Source organism: Eumetopias jubatus, unplaced genomic scaffold, assembly GCF_037043125.1.
Source record: "Eumetopias jubatus isolate StellerSeaLion01/CBP00866 unplaced genomic scaffold, mEumJub1_p1.0 scaffold_4, whole genome shotgun sequence".
Lineage (NCBI taxonomy): Eukaryota > Metazoa > Chordata > Mammalia > Carnivora > Otariidae > Eumetopias > Eumetopias jubatus.
In genome coordinates, this window is record NW_028274810.1 from 32,455,108 (window position 1) to 32,477,496 (window position 22,389).

The following is a 22,389-nucleotide window of genomic DNA, read 5'->3' on the forward strand; positions in this document are numbered from 1 at the left end:
TCCTGAGACTACGACCTGAACCAAAGGCAGACACTCAACCGACTGAGCCACCCAGGCGCCCCTACTGAGAGATTTAAAAAAGGTCTAATCAATGGTGGAACATATAAAGATCATGGAAGGCTCATTATTTTTAAAATTTCATTTATCTCCAAATTTATCTATAGAATCAATGTAATTCCAAACAAAATCCCAAAGGATCCACTTGTTTAAAAGGCAAGCTTATTCTAATATCTATATGGAAATGCAAAAAAGCCATGTATGGGCAAGGCAATTTTGAAGAAGAACAAAATGAGAGAAGTTGCCCTATCGTATATCGAAACTTATTGTAAAGTTAGAATACCTAAGGTAGTATGGTATGGGGGCAGGCATAAAGGAATGGATAGAAGCAACAAGCTAGAGAGCTCAGAGACAGACTGACATGGGGATGGGGAGGTGATTCATGGGAACTTTTGGGAATACTATAGTCTTTCCAATGCATGGTGCTAGGTCAATGATATATCCATTAAAAAACCTTCAACTTGAATCCTACATCCCACCTTTCACAAAAGTAATTTTTACATGGTTTGTAGATCTAAATGTGAATGACAAAACAATAAAGTTTAGAAAATAGTAAAGATATTATTTTCATGTCCTCCAGGTTTGGAAATATGACACAAAAGCACCACCCACAAATAAAATGTTGAGGGGCATCTGAGTGGCTCAGTCTGTTAACTGTGGACTCTTGGTTTTAGCTTAGGTCATGATTTCAAGGTCTTTTTTTTTTTTTTTAAAGATTTTATTTATTTATTTGAGAGAGAGAGAATGAGAGATAGAGAGCACGAGAGGGAAGAGGGTCAGAGGGAGAAGCAGACTCCCTGCCGAGCAGGGAGCCCGATGCGGGACTCGATCCCGGGACTCCAGGATCATGACCTGAGCCGAAGGCAGCCGCTTAACCGACTGAGCCACCCAGGCGCCCATGATTTCAAGGTCTTGAGATCAAGCTCCACATTGGGCTCCGTGCTCAGTGAGGAGTCTGCTTCCCTTCTCCCTCTCTCTCTCTGCCCCTCTTCCTGCTCATGTACTCTCTCTCTCTCTAAAATAAATAAAATTTTAAAAATTGAAAATTTTAGCTACTTAAAATTAAGATCTTCTGTTCATCCAAAGACACCATGAAAGAATGAAAAGGCAAACCAAAGACTTCTATTAGATGTACACATGTGTCTATATATGTATGTATAAGTACACATGTGTCTATATATATGCATTATTATATATGTATATATGAACACATATACAAACACACATAAACTCAACCTCAGAATATATAAAGCAGTCACAGGGGCCCCTGGGTGGCTCAGTCAGTTAAGTGTCTGACTCTTCGGCTCAGGTCATGATCTCAGGGTCATGAGATCAAGCCCAGCTTAGAGTCTGCTTGAGATTCTCTCTTTCCCTCTCCTTCTGCCCTTCCCCCTGCTTGTACTCTCTCTCAAATAAATAATCTCAAAAAAAACCCAAAACATAAAGCAATCATCAAGTCAAAAAAAAGACATACAACCCATTAGAAAAATATGCAAGATAAAAGGATAACCAAATAAATAATAGATGTGAATCAACCTCCTATTTATCACTAATTGTTGAAGAAAAGCAAATTAAACCTGCAATTAGAACTATAAACTCACCAAAATGACTAAAATTTTAAAGTCTGGCATTTCTACATGATGGTGAGACTATGGAGCACGGGAAGTTTATACATTGCTGGTGAGAGTATAAATTGGGACATTTATATTGAAAAATTATTGGATATTATCTACCATAAAATGAACAAATGAACACCACAGGGTCCACTAATTTCAGTCTTAGATATCTGCCCTGAAATGCTTATGTATGTGCTGAGTGCCATAAATGACACCTCAAGTTCTCATCAGCAGAACAGATAATACAATTGAGGTGCATTCATCAAATAGCATACTAAACTGCAACACATATGAATAAATTATTACTGAAACCAACAACTTGAGCGAATTATAAATCATAATGTTGAAGAAGCCAACATAAAACAAATCATCCTGTATAATTCACTTTATGTAAAGATACAAACAGGCAATAGTAATCTACGGTGCTAGAAGTCAGATTTAAGTTTCTGTAGTAATTATCTACTACTACACACAAACTTCCCAAAACAACATCTATCATTTCAGAGTTTCTAGAGGCCAGGAATCTAGGCATGGTTTAGTCTGGTCCTCTGCTACAAGGTCTCTCACAAGCTGCAATCAAGGTGCTGCCTGGGATTATAGTCATCTCAAGGCTCAACAGAGGAAGGATCACCTTTCCAAGCTTAGTCATGCGGTTGTCAATAAAATTAATTTCATCATGGGCTGTTGGACTGAAGGCCACAGTTCCACACTGGCCTGGAGACTAATCTGAACCCTTGCCATCTGGGCCTGTCCACGACAGCAACTTGCTTCATCAAAGTGAGCAAGACAAAAAAAAAAAAAAAAAAGAAAAAGTGAGCAAGATAAGAAGACGAGAGTGCTAACGATATGGAAATCAGTCCTTTGTAACCTAATCGTGGAAGTGACACTCCATCACTTTTGCCGTATTCTGTCAGGTTGGAGTTAAAGATAACGAAGTTAAGCCCACACTTAGGAGGGGATTCCATAAGGGTCTGAATACTAGAAGGCAGAGATCATTGTCAAAAGCTGCCTACCTGTTCCCTGTGGGAGAACGGAAGGAATTGAAATTTGAGAGGTGCTGTGACAAGGCCATTTGGGATTTTTGGTAATAATCTATTGCTTGACTTTGGTTATGGTAAAAGAGCATACCTACTTTTTGAAAATTATCTACAGTAAGAATATAATTCAGTTACTTTTCTTCATATATATGATTTATAAATTAATTTTTTTAAAAGAAAATCATTAGGCCCAGAATAGAATTTAGGAAGACAAGAGTGAATATACTTGGCAAGTTTAAAGTGGAATATCAAGACATGAAAACAATACTTTTAGAAAATACGAGGTGAACTGGGGCTCCTGATGAGGGACTAGCCATACAAGGAGCTGCTGAATTTGTGGGATGAGAGACTCTGCAGAAATAAATGGAGCCCTTATGGTCACACTATCGATTAGAGAGCATGCTGTTGGTATAGGAGAATCAACAGAAAGTCCCTGTAGCTTACTGATCAAGGAGTACATGGGATAATCGGTGTTTTAAAGATTATTCTGCCAGTGAAGTGGCTGCAAAGCAAGGCACAGTAAAACAGATCATCCAGTTTTCAAATTCTGGGTCTACCACTTACTCACTGTACTTTTGGGGAAGGCACTCAGCCTTTCTGAACTTCATTTACATTTGCAAAGTGGGTATAATATGCCCTAACTTGCAAAGTTCTTGTAAATACCAGTGAGGTCAGGTATGGAAGGAGCACACTGTAGAACTTAGCACACAGTAGATACTCAATACATAATAAGCATTGTTTCAATTTTATTTTTATAATGGAAGACAATCAATGGAGATCTATAATGCCCCGCATTTCATCACTGACATCATCAGAGAATTGGAGAAAGATGGAGAAAGTGCTCTGCTGTTTACCAACTAGCCTACATTTTGTGCCATAGAAAAGTACAGAAGTCCCACCAGACCCCAGCTGGTGTACATGTGCTTTGGATAACCCTGAGGCATAAAATGGATCTGTGATTTTATTTCACCTGAGAGGTTGTTCTGGTTGTGCATGCTACCATAACTAAATCCACTATCTGGACCCTCCTGTGTCTGGTGTAAAAGAATACTGAGCATCTGTTGTGAACCAGAAAGTCTAAAAGATTCTTTACAAGATTTCTCAGGCTGTGGTGGTTGTTGTTATGTCAGGACTGTGTCATACTAGATAATCCTGCTTGATGAACTGCTTGGAAAGAACCTTGGTGGGTGAAGTCCTGAGGTAAGAGACTCTAAATTTCTTATTAAACAAACCTTTTAATTCCAATTCTCACCAGCAAAATTGCAACCTTAATTTCTTCTGTCCCCAGAAAGAATGACTACTACCCCCCCTTTTTTTCTTTTCACTCCTCTTCAAGGCAAAAGTATATTGTCTCTGTTTCCTCTTTTCACTTTTTTCTTTCCACCTCTTATTTTAGTTGACTGCTCTCTGGCTTTAAACCCTAACACTCCACTAAACTGCTCTTGGTATATTTGCCAATGACCTCCACTTTGTCTAATTAAATGGATGTTTCCTAGTATCCATCTTGGTCCCCTGCCTGGCATCATATCTCATAGGTGACTTACGCCTGCTCCTTACCCCTGCTCTTTCCTTACTTGGCCTCTGTGGCACCACATTCTTCAGGGTTTCTTCCCATCTTCTCTTCAGTCTCTTTACCAGGTTCCAACTTTTCTCCCAGGCATCTGAACTATGAACCCTTCTGGGACTTGGCTCTGGGATCTTTATTCTCCTCTATTTATATCCTTCTTTGAAGTGATCTCATCTAATCCTGACTTATGCTACCTTTATTCTGATACCTCTCACATTGATATTTCCTGCATTAATACTCTTCTGAAATTCAGACTCATAAATCAAATAAAGCCTGAGTTTTTCTTTTGAATGTTATCATGTACACAATAAAAGGACTTATCAACTCCACTCCTATAGCTGCCATGCTTCCTGCTTCTTCACCCACATGCTCCTTCTCAAGGCTCTGCACAAATGTAGTTCTCAAAGAGGTCTTCCCTGGCCATCCTGTCTCATCTTGCCCCTCCTCTTTTTATCTCACCTTTTTTGTTTGTTTCATTCCTGAACGCAATATTAAATATTTTGTTCATCTATCTCTTTACTTATCTACTGTCTTCTTATATTAAGATATAAATCTGTAGAGTAAGAATGCTTATCTGGCTTTCTATCTCCTAGATTTCCAGCAATAAGAACAGATATGAAACATAGTAGACATTTAATGAATACTTCTTAACTTCATTAACAGAAAAAAAATAACTGTAATACTTATATCTTGGCCCACTGTTATCAGTATGTGGCATTAGCTAACCTTCATGAAAATTCTGATTAGGGCACTGTGTCTTGGTGTTGCTGACTGTCCTGTAGGTTGGCAGATCTAAATATTACCAAGCCCATGACTAAGATTCAGGATAAAGGGCAGGTGCCACCAGGCATATAAAAATATTAAGAAAAATAGAAACAATTTACTGGGTCTCATGGGCAAAAATTGTGAATACAGAAGCGATATCACCATCGACCAACACTCTTTCTATGCTGATCTGAAGGCAGGGTTCTCAGACTGTTTTACTTCAATGTGGGTGAGATTGACAAAAAATGTAAAGTTAACGTTCCTCTTAGTTCTCCTTAGAACTGCTGCTGAGATCACTTGAATTAGTTGTGATGCAAGCATCTTCAGAAGAAATAAGTCAGATGCAAGAGCCACAGCCTTTTTATGAGGTTCATAAAACTGTAATTCAAAAAATCTCTTCACTTCTCCCCATACTCCTGTTCAACAAGGGTCCAGGCTAGAATAAGCATCCTGGAGGAAAAGACATATAAACTGTAATCCCAGGATCAACGAGAACTACCAGTTAAAGTGCATGAAGATGATGGGTTTGGAAGTAGGAATCTGAAGCATAAGGTCTCAGTGAAGTAATCTATTTAAATAATCTACAGAAAAGCTTCAGTTACAACAGGAACATTTATAAAAATTTTAGTCCAAATCTCTGGATTTTTGAGGATTAACACTTCACTGACTTCTATAAAGCATGAAACTGACTCATGAGAAAGACTGCACATGAGATCATTCTTGGTGTTTTGTTTTTATAGTATTAGGTGAGATGAATCATTTCTCCCTATTTTACATTACTTTAAATAAACTGAAATCAGCAAGAGTATATTTTTCGCTTCCATTACTTCTAAAAGAGTTTAAAAATTTTTACTAATAATCTCAGTCCACCCAACATTGGACCAAAGGATTTTGGACCAATCTGTGCCATGAAAAATATGTCCAGATGACAACCAGTGCTATAACTTCTCGAAGTTCACTCACTACTTAACTTCCTTATCAAATACTCCTGTCAAGAAAAGGAGATAATCAGATTGGAAGTTATTAACTACAACATCACAATGAAATAAAATGACATAATTTTAAAAAACACATAGCGTATTTTAGTAACACCTGGATACTTATATATTTCAGAGAAAGAATAATATTTATACTTTAAAAGGCCAATAATAAAACATTGACATATTCGTTCAATAAGAAGATCAAATACTTCATTTTACCTTTCTCATGACATCATCTTCATTCTTATAGCCTGCCTAATAAAGGTTAACTCAGTAGGTCTGGGGTATGTTCACATTCCAAAGAAAGGTCTAGCCCTTGACTGGCTCCTGGAAGAAAATATATAAGCCCTTGGAATATCTTGCCTGATTAAAATGTTTTGTATATGTTTTGGACTACCACATAAACTACCAGATTGTTTATGCTGATAATGTGATGTATGGTGAGGGTCTTAGGCTATACTGAATCAGTTTAATTTCTGAAGGGGCCTCAGTCTGAGTAACTGGGATCAGCTGCATGAGCTCTCCATGCCTACCTATGACTGTCCCCCACAACAATAAAAATACTAAACACCAAGGCTTGGGTGAGCTTTCCTGGTGGGCAATACCCCATACGTGTTGTCACACATCATTTCTGGGAGAATTAAATACTGTCTGTACAACTCTGCTGTGAGAGGACAATTAGAAATCTGTGTTGTTTCTCTCTTGGACTCCAGTTTATGCACCTTTTGCTTTTGCTGGTTTCCATTTATAGCCTTTCACTGTAATAAACTGTAACTTTGAGCAGAAAACTTTCTGAGTTCTCTGTGTCCTTCTAGTGGATCTCTGAACCTAAGGAGTGGCCTTGGAGGAGATTACTGAGCCCAGTTGGTCCTCAAAATGGGATTTCCTAGAATGACCCTGACTCACTGAAACATAGTGAAAGCACAGCTTGGAAAAAGGGAGCATGAGTAGGGGTGATTATAGGATGGTCTCATTTTGCCCCAGTTGAACAGGGCCTTAGTCTTCTTAACCTATAATCCTAAGAAACCATTGCATATCATTCTTGCTAACAATCATCAAAGAGATCTGAAATAGATCCATCTAATATTGAAAGTATCAGATTTCACCTAATAAGGAATTTGGGACGCCAAAAGCTCTAATATTTGCTGCATTTGTTTTTAGATCTGTGCCCGACTCATTCTATTATAGCACAGAAAAAAATTTCTTTTTTGGCTCAACATGGGAGCTTGATAATCAGTTTTCCACATAGGGTCAGCATTCCATTACTTTTCAGATGTACCTCATTTGGAATTGAGAATTAATTAGCACCAAATCTACATTACCTCTCAAATGGCATCATTTGAACTGGAACACATTATAAGGCTAGTTCTCAGGCCTGGCCTAGGGTCAAGCTCTCCCCACCTCCAATGAGAGGGTGCCGAGGGAAACTTCAGAAGGATCACACCATGGATATTCTCAGCATCTAGGTCCAAACGTATGGCAATACTGGACACACTCATGAAAGAACACTCGGACGTGGTAGAGAAATAGACATGCTTAGCTGTTGAAGTCGGTAAATACAAAACCCATACCCTTGGTAGTTGGGGATTTTCAGAAGTGAATTCTTTTTTTCTTTGATAAGTCCAAGAAGAACTGCTTAATGAAGGATTTAAAAAGAAATCTGAAGAGTAAATAGAGATAAATCACTAAGAGAAAAGAGACTGAGACAACTAAAAGCAATGAAAGCCCAGGGTTTCACAGTTCCTGATGCAGCTGACAATCACTACGGGAGGACACGGCTATTTGGTATAGGGAAGAAAATTCTGAGCCCGTAAATCAAAGAGGCTTTAGAATTCCTGTTAAGGAAATTACAAAATGAGGCTTCTGTGGCTCACTTTTGAAATATATGTTAAGCTTCTTTCATTCAATAAAAGTTTTAAAAATGAAAAGTATTTTCCAAAGAATATCAGAACCTGTAATACAGAAAACAAATTGCATGTTTTTTGAAATAATTCACTGAAATAAATGGGAAACAAGTCAGAAGATATAATGGAAGATAGACCAAGTTTGCAATATCATCAAAACAAATAAAATACTTTGGAATAAAATCAAGACGTATATAACATTATATTAAGAATTGTTCAAATGTTAATGAGAAAGACAAAAATTTGTAAAAGAGGGTTAGAAATTAAAATGTCAATCCTTATAATCAATTTGTACATTTAATAGGATTGAGATAAATATGGCAAAAAGGTTTTTTGGGAAGTAGAAAAACTTATTTTAAGGCAGATACGTAAAAACTAAAAGTAAGAACATCCAGCGCAATTCTGGGGGGAGAACGGTAAATAATCACATGTTAAAACATCCCAACACTGGTACTGACCCCTGAATATTTAAACATCAATAAGATAGTTTTGAAAGCTTAAAAATAGACTCAAATTCATACTGAAATCCAATATATGATGAATTTGGTGTTTTGCATTAATGAAAGGATATGGATTTTTCAGTAAATGGTATCTGGACTATAGGTAGCCATATGCAAAAAAGTTTGAGTTCCCTTATGCATTTTACAAAATAAATTTCAGATGGATCAAATTGAAACATGAAAAATTCAACTAAAAACCTACGTAATATATCTGAACTTTAAAAAAAATAATACTGTAGGGGCACCTGGCTGTCTCAGTCAGTTAAGTGCCTGGCTCTTGATTTCGTGAGATCAAGCCCATGTTGGGCTCCGTTCTGGGCTTGGAGCTTGCTTAAGAGTCTCTTTCTTCCCCTCCCTCTGCCCCTCCCCCCCCGACTCATGTGCTCTCTCTCTCAGATTAAATAAATAAGTAAACATATAAAAAATTAAAAAATAGTACTGTAATAAAGAGGCCCTTTTTCTTTCTTTTCTTTTTTGAGATTTACTTACTTATTTTAGAAAGAGAGAGTGTGAGGGGCTGGGGGAGGGGGGCAGAGGGAGAGGGAGAGAGAGAATCCTCAAGCCAACTCCACACTGAGCACTGAGCCTGACAGGGGGCTCCATTCCAGGACTCTGAGACCATGACCTGAGCCAAAACCAAGAGTCAGCCGCTTAACTGGCTGAGCCATCCAGGTGCCCCAAAGAGGCCCTTTTTAAAAGTTACATGAAAGAAAGACATAAAATAAAAAACTATTAGTTTTTCACCTACATAAAAATAATGAAATTATTTATTAAAAATATATAAGCAAAACAAAAAGATAAATGACAAGATGGAAAAAACTGCAATTTATATCAGACAAGGAGATTTCTTTACACAATAAGGAGCCCCTCATATAACAGTGAGAAAAAGAACAACTCCATGAAACACTGGGCTAAAACAGTAGAAGAAAATAAAGCTGTAGGGGTGATAAGAAGATGTGCAAATTAAAACTATAAGTTATCTGTTTTACTTCTAAAAGCCGCAAGATGGAGGGGAGGTGGTTGGGGTAACTGGGTGATGGGCATTAAGGAGGGCATATGATGTAAAGACCACTGGGTGTTATATGCAACTGATGAATCACTGACCTCTACCCCTGAAACTAATGCTACACTGTATGTTAATTAATTGAATTCAAATTTAAAAAAATAAACAAAAAATAAATAAAAGCAGCAAGAGATGACACGAATGTTGGGATATCAGGCTGGCAAGGGTCTGGGGAAACAGGCCATTTCTCATATTTGCTAGTGACCGTGCAAACTGTCACAATTATATATCAAAACTTTAAATGCACAAAAACCTCTGACCCAGCAAGTTCATTTTTAAGACTATCTTACAGATAACTTTGCCCGAGCGGAAAATGACAGACGTGCTGGGATATGTGGTGCAGCACTGTGGTAATGAAAAAAGACTGAAACAACTCTCAAGTCCATCCAGGTACTGGTAATGTAAACCATGGGACAGATGTATAACGGGACACTCTACAGTCCTTAAAATTAAAAAGGAAACACTATTTTAACTATCATGAGACAATCTCTAAGATTTATCATAAAGTTAAAAAAAGGATGCAGAAACTGCACAATTTAAATTATCACATGGATAAAATAATAATTTGTTCCAGTTCCTAACTGCTATTGTTATGAAGTTTTGCCTCTTTATTTGCTCACCAGGATAAAGTATCTTTTCTTTTGTCTCTGCAACTCTATCAAATGCCCAGGTTCTGTCTAAACCATGGAGCCCACTACAATCCCTCATTCCAGGCAGCTTTTCCTGTCTGACCTAACTTAATATGAATAACTTCAATGTGCCCAGTTGAGCCCTAATGTGTGACAGTTTGGGATGTAGTCAGTCAGTGCTTATTAAATACTTCTCTAATAAATACATGACCAATTGAATTGCAGTACATGATCATCAAAATTATTTAATATTATTTGTAAGAAATGACATAATTTTTCAAAATGGAAACTTTTATTATTATATGTGTGTACTTCTGTGATAAAAATAACTCACATTCGTTAAAGATAAATTTATAAAGCACACAAAACTATAATATATATATAAATAACAAAAATAAACTTTAATCCCTTCAGTGACCTAGCTTTATAAGTATTTTTTAAAATAGACTGCAACTGTACCACAAATTAAATTATTCTAACCAACTTTTCCAAATTCGTCTGCATGCAATAAATAACTAGTTTATCTGGAAAGGGATCTGGGGGATGGGCAAGAAATTCAGTTTGCAAATTTTACAAAAACATTCGGTTGTTCCTGGAAATCTTTTTGGTTTCCTGACATAAAGACATTATTGGTCATCAGAAAAAGCAGCCAATTTCTCAGCATTAGTCTGATTTCAAAGCAGCCCTGCCCTACTTTCACTTTCAGTCCACTTATATTAATAGAAAATAAAGTATTAGATTTTGTCCTGAAGTTGACACCAGAATTTTGCATCCATGAAGAAGGTAAAGATAAACTTTAGACCTTATCATTTACAAAATATGAAGCAAGCTGACAGAAAGTTAGGGAGAGCAAAGAGAGGAGAAAAAGGGAGAACTGGTGAGTTCTCTGTTTCTCTCAGAGAGTTCCACAGAGCCCCCAACTCTACTGACATGCTGGTCATTTTCTCAGCTCATCAGGAAGCCTGCTTCTCCCTCTCCTTCTGCCTCTCCCCTGGCTTGTGCTCTCTGTCTCTCAAATAAAATCTTTAAAAAAAAAATAAAGATAGCTTTGGCTTTTGGGGGTCTTTTGTAGTTCCACATAAGTTTTAGGATTGTTCTGTGAAAAATGCTATTGGTATTTTGATAGGGATTGCATCAAATGTGTAGATTGCTTTGGGTAATATAGACATTTTAATGATGCTTGTTCTTCCAATCTGTGAGCTTTTCCATTTCTTTGTGTCCTTTCCAACTTCTTTCATAAGGTATTGTTGGATTCAGTTTGCTAGTATTAGAATGAGGATTTTTACATCTATCTTCATTGGAGATATTGGCCTGTAGTTCTTACTTTCTTTTCTTTTTTTTTTTTTTTGTAGTATCTTTATCTCATTTTGGTATCAGGGTAATGCTGGCCGCAGAGAATGAATTTGGAAGTTTTCCTTCCTTTTCTATTTTTTCGAATAGTTCGAGAAGAATGAATATTAACTCTTCTTTAAACGTTTGATAGAGTTTACCTGTGAAGCCATCTGGTCTTGAACTTTTGTTTGTTGGGAGTTTTTTTTATTACTGATTCAATTTCATTGCTGGTAATTGGTCTATTCAAATTTTTTATTTCTTCCTGATTTAGTTGTGGGATGTTATATGTCTCTAGACACTTACCCATTTCTTCTAGGCTGTCCGATTTGTTGGCATATAGTTTTTCATAATATTCTCTTACAATCCTTTGTATTTCTGTGGTGTCATTTATTATTCCTGCTCTTTCATTTCTGATTTTATTTGAATCCTTTCTTGTTTTTTGATGAGGTTGGCTAAAGATTTATCATTTTTGTTGATCTTTTCAAAGAATCAGCTCCTAGTTTCATTGATCTGTTCTATTGTACTTTTAGCTTCTATTTGGTTTATTTCTGCTCTCATCTTTATTATTTTCTTCCTTCTACTGGTTTTGGGTTTGTCTGTTCTTTTTCTAGTTCCTTTAGGTATAAGGCTAAGTTGTTTATTTCAGATTTTTTTAGTTTTTGAGGCAGGCCTGTATTGCTATAAATTTCTCTCTTAAAACCACTTTTGGGGGTGCCTGGGTGGCTCAGTATGTTAAGCATCTGCCTTTGGCTCAGGTCATGATCTCAGGGTCCCAGCATCAGAGTCCTGCATTGGGTTTCCTGTTCAGCAGAGCATCTGCCTCCCCCTCTCCCACTTCCCCTCCTTCCTGTTTGTGCACTCTCTCTCTCTCTCTCAAATGAATAAATAAAATCTTTAAAAAAACAAACAAACACTTTTGCTGCATCCCAAAGATTTTGGACTGTTGTGTTTTCATTTTCATTTCTATATATTTTTTTGATTTCCCCTTTGGTTTCATGCTTGACCCATTCATTATTTAGTAGCCTGTTATTTAAGCTCTATGTATTTGTGTTCTTTCTGGACTCTTTTCTTGTGGTTGATTTCTAGCTTCATAGTGTTGTGGTCAGAAAAGATGCATGGTCTGACTTTGAACTTTTTGAATTTGTTGAGACTTGTTTTGTGGATTAATAGGTGATCTCTTCTGGAGAATGTTCTGTGTGCACTCAAAAAGACTATGTATTTTGCTGTTTTAGGACGGAATGTTCTGAATATACCTGTTAAATCCATTTAATCCAATATGTCATTCAAAGCTACTGTTTCCTTGTTGATCTTTTGTCTGTATGATCTGTCCATTGTTGCAAGTCGGGTGTTAAAGTCCCTTACTATTATCGTATTACTATCGATTACTTCCTTTATGTTTATTAACCACTTTATGTACTTGGGTGCTGTGTTAGTTGCATAAATTTTTATAATTGTTATATCTTCTTGTTGGATTGTCTTTTTTGATTTTATAGTGTCCTTCTTTGTCTCTTGTTACGGTCTTCATTTTAAAGTATTTTTTGTCTAAGTATTGCTACCCTAGCTTTCTTTTCACATTCATTTGCACGATAAGCATTTCTCCATCCCCTCACTTTCAATCTGTATGTGTCTTTAGGTCTGAAAAGAGTTCTCTTGTTGCCAGCCTTTAGATGGGTCTTGTTTTTTTATACATTCCATCACCCTATGTCTTTTAATTGGAGAGTTTAGTCAATATACATTCAAAGTAATTTTTGATAGGTATATAATTATTGCCATTTTGTTACTTGCCTTATGGTTGTTTTTGTAGTTCTTCTCTGTTCCTTTTTTCCCTTGCTTTCTTCTCTCATGATAAGGTAACTTGCTTTAATGAGAAACTTGGATTACTTTCTCTTTATTTTTTGCATATCTTTTACTGGTTTTTCATTTTTGGTTATCATTAGGTTTATATGTAACATCTTCTGCACGGAGACTCTATATTAAGTTGATGGTTGCTTAAGTTTGAACCCATTCTCTATTCCTCGCCCTTCCCCACCTGTTTTAGGTATACAGTGTCATACTTTACATCCTTTTATGAGTCACTTGACTTTTACAGATATATATATATACATATATTTTAAAGACTTTATTTATTTATTTGACAGAGAGAGAGAGCACAAGCAGGGTGAGTGGCATGCAGAGGCAGAGGGAGAAGCAGGGCTTCTCCTGGGGCTCGATCCCAGGACCTCGGGATCATGACCTGAGCCGAAGGCAGACGCTTAACCGACTGAGCCACCCAGGTGCGCAGATATATTTACTTTTACTGCTTTTGTGCTTCCTACTTTTCTTACTCTTATTTATCCTTCCCTTCCACTCAAAGAGTCCCTTTTAATATCCTGCAGGGCTGGTTTGGTGGTCATGAATTCCTTTAAATTTTGTCTGGGAAACTATTTCTCCTTCTATTCTGATTGATACCCTGCTAGATAGAGTATTTTTGGTTGTAGATTTTTCCCTTTCAGCACTTTGAATGTTTCATGCCTCCGCCTTCTGTCCTTCAGAGTTTGTACTGAAAAATCTGCTGACAGCCTATTAGGATCCCTTGTACGTAACTGTTTTCTCTTGCCACTTTTAAAACTCTTTCTTTACCACTACTTTGTGCCATTTTAATTGCTCTGTGTCATTTATCTATGAAGGAAGAATAAATATCTTTAACCTTTAGGGTTCTTGCAAGAGTCAATAAGATCGTGTGATTAAGACATCTGGACCAGGGCTGGATACAGTAAGGGATTCAATAAAGGTTAAGAAGCACTAGAAGGCTATTACAGAAGTAAATCTTTGGACACAGGTCATACCCTATTAGTCATCACTAGCAAGTAAGGCCATGATAAAGAAAGAGTTGTGCCATCCACCAATGCTAGTCTTTGTATTGAGATGACACAGGGTGTCTCATCCCCCACTGGGACAACATGCAGGATGACCCTGTGTCAGGGGATGACTTGTGGTCTAGTAGTCTCTTTAGAGACTCTTTTGGATTAACTGTAGCCTGGCTTGCATGAGTGCAGTGAAAAAACTCAGCAGTGGTCAGTGAATTAGGAAGCATTAAAGAATCTCTACAAGATTCTCAACTATCTCACTGAGACATTAATTTGCATTTTCTTCACTATAAATGAGACGGAGTACCTTTTCATGCTTATTTGCTATTTTGTTTTCCAGTGAAATCCCTGCAGATATCTCTCTTGAGCAGTCTGTCTTTTTCACCTTGATTTGTAAGAATTTTTTTATATGTATTTTAGATATGAGTTTTTATTGGTTAGGTGAGTGCAAATGTCATCTATTCTGTGACTGCCTTTTAACACTTTTAAGAGTGGTTTTCCATGAAAGATGAACCTAGTTTTAATATAGTCAAACTTAGTATTTTACTTTATGGAGGTGGTGGTAAGCTATGTATGTGTTCTGTAAGAATTATTTTTCTCATGGAGCCTGGTTGGCTCAGTTGGTTAAGCGTCTGCCTTCAGCTCAGGTCATGGTCCTCAGGTCCTGGGATCAAGCCCCACGTCAGGCTCCCTGCTTAGCAGGGAGTCTGCTTCTCCCTCTCCCTCTGCTTCTTCCTCTCCCAGCTCTTGTGCTCTCGCTCACTCTCTTTCTCCCTCTCAAATAAATAAATAAAATCTTTAAAAAAAAAAAAAGAATTATTTTTCTCATCTAAGGTCATGGCTTTATCTATATATGTTAAATAGTTTTCTTCCCCATTCCTGTGATTAAATTGTATTGGGAAATTGTACCCACCTCTAAAAATATACTTTAGACCCATATTTCACACCATCTGAAAATAGCAATTTTCAGTGAATTATAGATCTAAAAGTGAAAGGTAAAATAATAAACATTTTAGAAAATAACACAGGTAAATAACACAAAGACTCCAGGTGACAGAAAAATTCTTACAGAACACACACACCACCACCACCACAATAACTTACAAATAATAACAGTTTTCTTTGATTATTTTCAATCTTTATACTTTTTTTTCCTCATTCTACTTGCACACTGAAATGGACAGACCATCCTATACTGTGAAGTCAGCTTCACTTTGAAAATGTCTTTATTTTGCATTCTTTTTGGAAACATTTTTACTGAGTAGAGAATTCTGGTTGCACGTTCTTTTTCATTTAGTACTTTAGACATGCTATTCCACTTTCTTCCTACTTGCATATATTTTAGGAAGAAGTCCTCTGACATTCCAATTTTTGGTCTTCTGTGGTAGTGTTTCTTTTTTCTCTAGCTGTCTTTAAGGTTTTCTCTGAATAAGTGGACTTCATGAATTAGACTATGGTGTGCATAGGTGCGTTTTTGCATGTTATTTATTCTTCATGGGGTTGGTTCTCTAAACCTCTGGAAATGTGGTTTCTTGTCTTTTATTAATTTTGGAAAAATTGTATATCCCTTTCTTATCCTCTTCTACTTTTGCTATTCCAATTACATGTACATTAAATTTTTTGGTATCACTCTACAGGATGTCTTTGAGTAACTCTAAAAGACAATCCTCCCTCACACACACACTCCCCTTCAAATTTTTTTAAAGATTTATTTATTTTTAGAGAGAGAAAGAGAGAGCAAGAGCGGGGGGAGAGTCAGTGGGAGAGGGAGAAAGAGTCCTCAAGCAGACTCCCTGTTGAGTGTGGAGCCCGATATGGGACTTGATCCCAGGACCCTGATGTCATGACCTGAGCTGAAATCCAGAGTCAGCCTTCTAACTGACTGAGCCATCCAGGCGCCCCTTCCCTTCAAATTTTTAAGTCTCCCCACTTTATGTGAACTCTCTAATACCAAAGAAATTGTAAAAAGGAAACACTGAGCCAGGAATAACTTTTTTCTCTTTATGAATGGGACCTGAAGAGGCTTTAGAGTGAGCCTATTGAATAATGAGACCTGATACCTAAAGTCAAAACTTTGAAATATCTTTCAAATAACCTACATATACCTTAAATGGACCAGCCCTGGCAAGCACTGCAAATGTATAAAGGGGGTACTTCTTGAGGTGTGACCCAGCGACAGTGTACTCACATATGTTTTCACAGCAAAACAGATGTGGTGGGCCATTGAGGGACCATACCAGCAGACTGTTGTGAAGGTGTTTTCCAGACTGGGTCTCTGGGACAAGAATGAGATGCTTTTTCACATCAGTCCCATTTATAAGTCACTGAACTGTTGGAAGTCAGGGCAGTGTCTAAGCAGGGTGCTTCTGGAAGACAGAATGACCAGGTACCTGGAGCTGGACTCCAGGGAGTGGTTGTGGCCATCATCGGTGATGTGGCACAAGCTATATCTTACCTCATTTAAGGGTGGATGCATCTTTAGAGGCACCATGGGTTTGAAAAGACTAGAGAAGGGGCACAATGAACCTGTCAGGGCCTCTTCTCACAGAAAGTGGCATGAGAGAAACTGGATTTTTATACATTCATATGTAATCCTAGCATTCCAGTATCTAGGAAGTCTTACCAGAGGCTCTACCTTCCCTTAAATATTCATCCTACAAATTAAAAACTCTGTAATTTCAGTTTTCCTTTTAAGCTCCATGTTCCAGGTACAGGAAGAACAAAATGGGGCTGTACTCTCTCTAGTGATGTAATCTTATTCCAGCTTGTGAGCAAAGCCATATATTTACACAGCCAATTCATTAAGCATTTTCCATGCCGTACATTTTGTGTAATTCTGAAAGCCTAGCCTTTTATTCTGTTTCTATGCCTAGCAATATCCAAGGTACTGTTTAGTTTTGCTTTGTTTTTATTGTTTTGTCACAGCAGGCTTCTCCAAGTCTAGAATTCCCCAGGCCTACAAATCTTGTCCCTTAAGGGCCATTATTCCTTTGTACCTACATTTCTTCCGGTTAAAAACTGCACTCAAAAGAATTCTAAACTGAAACAGCTTCAAGTTTGGGCTTGTCTGGAAGATTCAGCCCATCTGCAGCTTTTTGGTCTTCCACCAAGCTTTGCATACAGGATATCCTGTCTGAGAGTTTCCACTAGGCCCTAAAGCGGAGTACGCTTTGTGCCAAATAAGCACACTTTCTAAAACAAGATGCCAGATCATTTTAAATGGAGTTAATAAAATATGAAAAAACTTCATTTCAGTGAAATCAAGCCTCATTAACCTCTTTTTGTTTATGAAATCATGTTAATAATTCTTCCTTTACCAGTGACTCAGACTTACAGAATATATTTTTTAAATATGTTTTTTCTTGCTACAATTTCCCAGCATGGAAGCTGGGTGAAAGACTCTGAATTTATTTTTCAACAACAACAACAACAACTTAAAAATCATATTAAAAGTTAATGGTAAATGTTAAAATATGATAAAAAAATAAAATATTGATTGAAATGTTAAAAGAACTAACTAGCCATATATTCTTCATCTCTAGAGTCATATTTTTGTATTATAGTGTCATGGAACAAAATAAAAAGCAAAAATGAGAGGTAGAGACAGACAGATGGATAGACAGCTAAGGGGCTTTTGTGATTCAGTTGGTGAGGAAGGACCCTTCTTTGGGGCCTGGGGTAGAGCCCAACTCTCATTCTGCATCAATCTCTGTGTCTCAGTAAGTACATTGTCACTAAACTCAGCCCAGTGAAGATTCAACTCTAGAAATTGCTCCATTTAGTTTCAGGTCTTTTAAAAGAGCTGTCTCTGATATTGTTGCATACTTTTAGAACTATGATGGAATTTTCAGCTCTAAATATTTATGATTCTATTTTACAAGATGAGCTCATGGCAACCCAGGTAGAGGTTATATTTTTCTAGCCGCTCTTGCACTAGAAAAAGGAAGAACAAACTAAACTCAAAGCTAGCAGAGGGAAATCAGTAATAAGAATTAGAGATAAATGAAATAGAGAATAGAACAACCATAGAGAAAATCAATTACCATCCTTCCCTTCTCCTTCACTAATAGAATACCTGCTTGTTTGCTGTGTATATGTGTTCCTAGGATGCTCATAGCAATTCCAGCTTCCCCGGTGGCTGGATCTGATAATGCAATAACTTAAGATCTATTGTTTTTAAGTAGAAGTGATGAGTTCTTAAAGGAGGGGCCTATCCTTCTTTCCCGTCTCCAATCTGCTCTTATTACAGATATGATGGCATACTGCATAGATGGCTAATCTTGTGAAACACATCTGTCCTGCCAGTTATGGGCTATTGATCCTAGAATTTATGTAATAGACTAGCATCCTTAATATATTTAGTAGCATATTTGTTTATGAGGCTTTTTTTTTTTTTTTTTTTTTGGTTTCTCACAGCTACACCTAATTCTGATTTGGTTACTCTAGTATTACTTTGAGGGCAGAGGCCATAGCTGATAAATGATTTTGTCCCAGGAAACAAGCAGTTTCAGGTACATGATAGATACTAATTTAGTATATTTCACTAAATAAAAACACAGTATTAATAGGACTGGAGATCAAGGAATAAAAACATGAAAGCATACCATTCAAAAAATACTAGGTGATCTGGAGCCCTTGACAAGACACTGGTCATGCAAGGAAAGAGCCTGGTCTAGCAATTGCCGGTTTATGGGATAAGAAATAAGAGGAACCCATCTCATACTAAATCCATTAGAGAAAGTGTCATTGATATAGGAGAGTCAATAGAAAGCCCCTGTATATTACGGATGAAAGAGTATATGGAGTAATCAGTGTTGCTGAGAAAGATTATTCTGCAAGATAAGTGGCTGCAAAGCATGGCATAATGAAAGAGACTTCACTGGTTTCAATCCTGGATCTACCACTTATCATATGCAAATCTGAGCAAATTTCTCAGTCTTTCTGAAATACACTTACTACATATGCAAAATGGGCATAATAAGCCCAAACTTGTAAGGTTCTTCTAAACACAAGTGAGGTCACATGTGTCAATGTATGTGTTACAGAGCTCAGGGCAAAGTAGGTTCTCAATACATGATAAGCATTGCTTGAATTTTATTTTTATTATGGAAATAAAACTTTGAAGGCTGGCAAAATCTGCTGTTTCTTCACTACCATCACCAGAGATTACCGTGGGGGAAACTCTCTGTGGTCTGCTAATGCCATCCTACATTTGATATCATAGAAAAATACAAAGGTCCCACCAGCCCCCTGCTGATGTACACATATTTTGATTGACCCTGAGGCAGAAAATCAATTTGTGATCTTATTTCTACAGAGAGTCACATGATTTACATGTTTGTTCCCACATGTTTGGTGGAAAACAAGAATGAGCAGCTGTTGGTGAAACAGAAAACCTTAAATATTCTTTACAAGATTTCTCAACTTGTGGTGGCTGTGGCTAGCACTGGGCTGTATCATACAGGCAAACCCTACTTGATGTACTGCCTTGCAAAAGAAACGCTTGGTGAGTGAAGTCCTATGACAGAGGCTATTTGCTTAACTCCAAGTGAATCTCAGTTTCTCACCACTCCTCCAGAGTTACATGAAGGCAGATTCCAAATTTCTTACGTAACACATCTAATTCTCACCAGCAAAATTGCAACTCGACCATTTTCTGTTCCTAATTCCTACTTCTGCTGTTCCTGCTCCCTATAAAAGGAAAATCCCTCAAACTAGTGTTCTCAAAGCCATCTTTTCTAACCTGTCACACACGGAACTCTTGCAGTTATGTCTCCCACATCATATTTTGTTTGCTCTACTGGAGTATTCTTATTAACTAACCAACATGCTTCAATAACTATTACCTTAAAAATTCTCCCTGGACTCCACATCTCATTATGACTGTCACCCCATATTTTGTTTTTACTCCTCTTCATGCAAAAATATATAGTCTCAATTTCCTTTTCACAACTCTGTCTTCAATGATTTCCTCTCTGGTTTTAACTCAATACTTCACTGAATGCTCTTGTTATATTCACCAATGACCTCCATTTTCTCTGCTTCAGTTGGTGTCTGTTTGCATCCATCTTATGCCCCTGCTTCTCCCTGCTCCCCCTGAAATTCTTTCCTTCCAAGTCACTACACTACTCTGGCTTTCTTCCTGTCCCTTTGTTTAGCTCCCTTCAGTCTTCCTACCAGACTCTGACTTTTCATCCAGTCATCGGAATTGTAGGTCCCTCCAGGATGTGGCCCTGGGTTCTTTTCTCTCCTCCATTTATACCCTCTCAAAATGATCTCATCCAGTCTCTGGACTTTCAGTGTCACTTTATTCTGATACCTCTCAAATTGATATTTCTTGCCCTGATATCTTTTCTGAAATTCAGATGCAAAGATCAAATAACCACCTGATTTCTTTACTTTTTTGCAAGCTGTCCACTTAAAGTTATGTTTACAATATCAGCCTTGATCACTCCTAAACCCAAATGAAATGAAGGAAAACAAAGCAAAATAAAAGCACACTTCTTGCTTTTTCATTCGTCTTCTTCTCAATAGTGTGCCACCAACCTGAGGGTCTCAAGCCCCAAACCTTACATCCCTCACTTAGTTTACCTTCCACATCCAATCCATGTATCAGTCCTCTTGTTACTCTTGCTTAATATATCTCAAAGCTGTCTCTTTCTCTCCATTTTTATTTTACCATCCTAGGCTGGGTCACCCTCCTCTTTTGCCTGAAATACTTGTTCCCCCCCACCGAAGTCCTTCTTTCTTCCACTTTGACCCCCTCTAATAAATTCTCTTCTAAACAACCAGAGTGATCATTAATCTAGTTGCTTTTAATACCCTACTTAAGCCTGCATCATACTTACATAAGATCCATACTCCTCAAAGGCACACCATGACCCAGTCTTTCTTATTTCTCCAAACTCATCTTTAATATTTTCTCCACCGTGGTCATACCACAGCCACCCTAGCCTCCTTTTTAGCCTTGCAAATTGCAATTCCTTTCCTATCTCCAGGTCTTTGCATTCATGGTTCACTCTGCCTGAAATGCTTGTTGCTCCCTCACCCAGTGGCTCCTTTTCTTCAAGGCGCTACACAAATGTCAGTTCTCAAAGAGGTCTTCCCTGCCTATCCTGTCTCAGGTTGCCCCTCCACATAAACTTAACACAATATGAACATATTTACTTATGTCTTTACTTATTCTTTTTCTTCTTCTGTTAACATTAAAATCTGTAGAGGAAGAAATCCTACCTGATTCTTTGCTGCCAATTTCCAGCAACAAGGACAGTATGTAGAACATAGTAGGCACACAATGATTGCTTCTTTACCTGAATTAAAAAAAAAAAAGGCAAATCAGAATGTTTATCTATGAGCTCGCTGGCTTTAGCTAGCTTTCATGAAAATTCTAATTAGAGCAAAGTACCTTGGTGTTGCAGAATACCTTATAGACTAGCATATCCAGATCCTACAAAGTCAATGAGTATGGTTTAATGTAAAGAGCATCTAACACTGGGCATGTACAAAATGTCATAAGGAAAACAGAGGACACCTAACTGAGTTTCATGGGCAGAAAATGACAATAGAGAAGCCGTATCAACCACCCATCCACACTTCTACCCTGGTTCTATGCAGGGATCTCAGAAGTTCTGTTCCCCTCAAGCACAGGAAAAATAAGTGGGAATGTATGTGAGGTTAATGTTCTTCTTAGAAAATATTTTAACTGCTGCTGAGGTCCCTTGAATTAGCTATGATTCACAGCATCTTCAAAACAAGTAAGAAGTGAGATGCAGTCACAACCTTTTATGAAAGCTTCTAAAAGTATGGTTTTGTTTTACCCATTCCTTTCTCCCCATACTCCTTCCATTAAGACCAGATTTTACCTGCCTGGCCATAGCTGGTTATACATTAGCAGTCTTAGCACTTATTATTGACTATATGACTCCAAAGGGCAGGTATTTCTGTTTTAGTCACTGCTGTATCTTCTGAGCCTTGAACATATCCCCAGTGCCAGGAACATTAACAGGTACTTAATAAATAATCATTGAATAAATTATCTTGTTTATTCCTCAGACTATTTTAAGGTCTTGACCTAATTACAATGCTGTCAACTA

The 22,389-nt window shown here is 37.4% G+C and overlaps 1 protein-coding gene across 1 annotated transcript in view; it reads right to left on the reverse strand.

Annotated features, from left to right (window-relative positions):
• Nucleotides 1-22,389, reverse strand: part of LOC148164506 (uncharacterized) — a 276,999-nt gene that overhangs the window by 116,970 nt on the left and 137,640 nt on the right. The window contains exon 2 of the mRNA XM_088022844.1: nucleotides 21,530-21,606. Coding sequence (XP_087878970.1) covers nucleotides 21,530-21,606 — 77 coding nt within the window. The remainder of the gene's footprint in view (nucleotides 1-21,529; nucleotides 21,607-22,389) is intronic.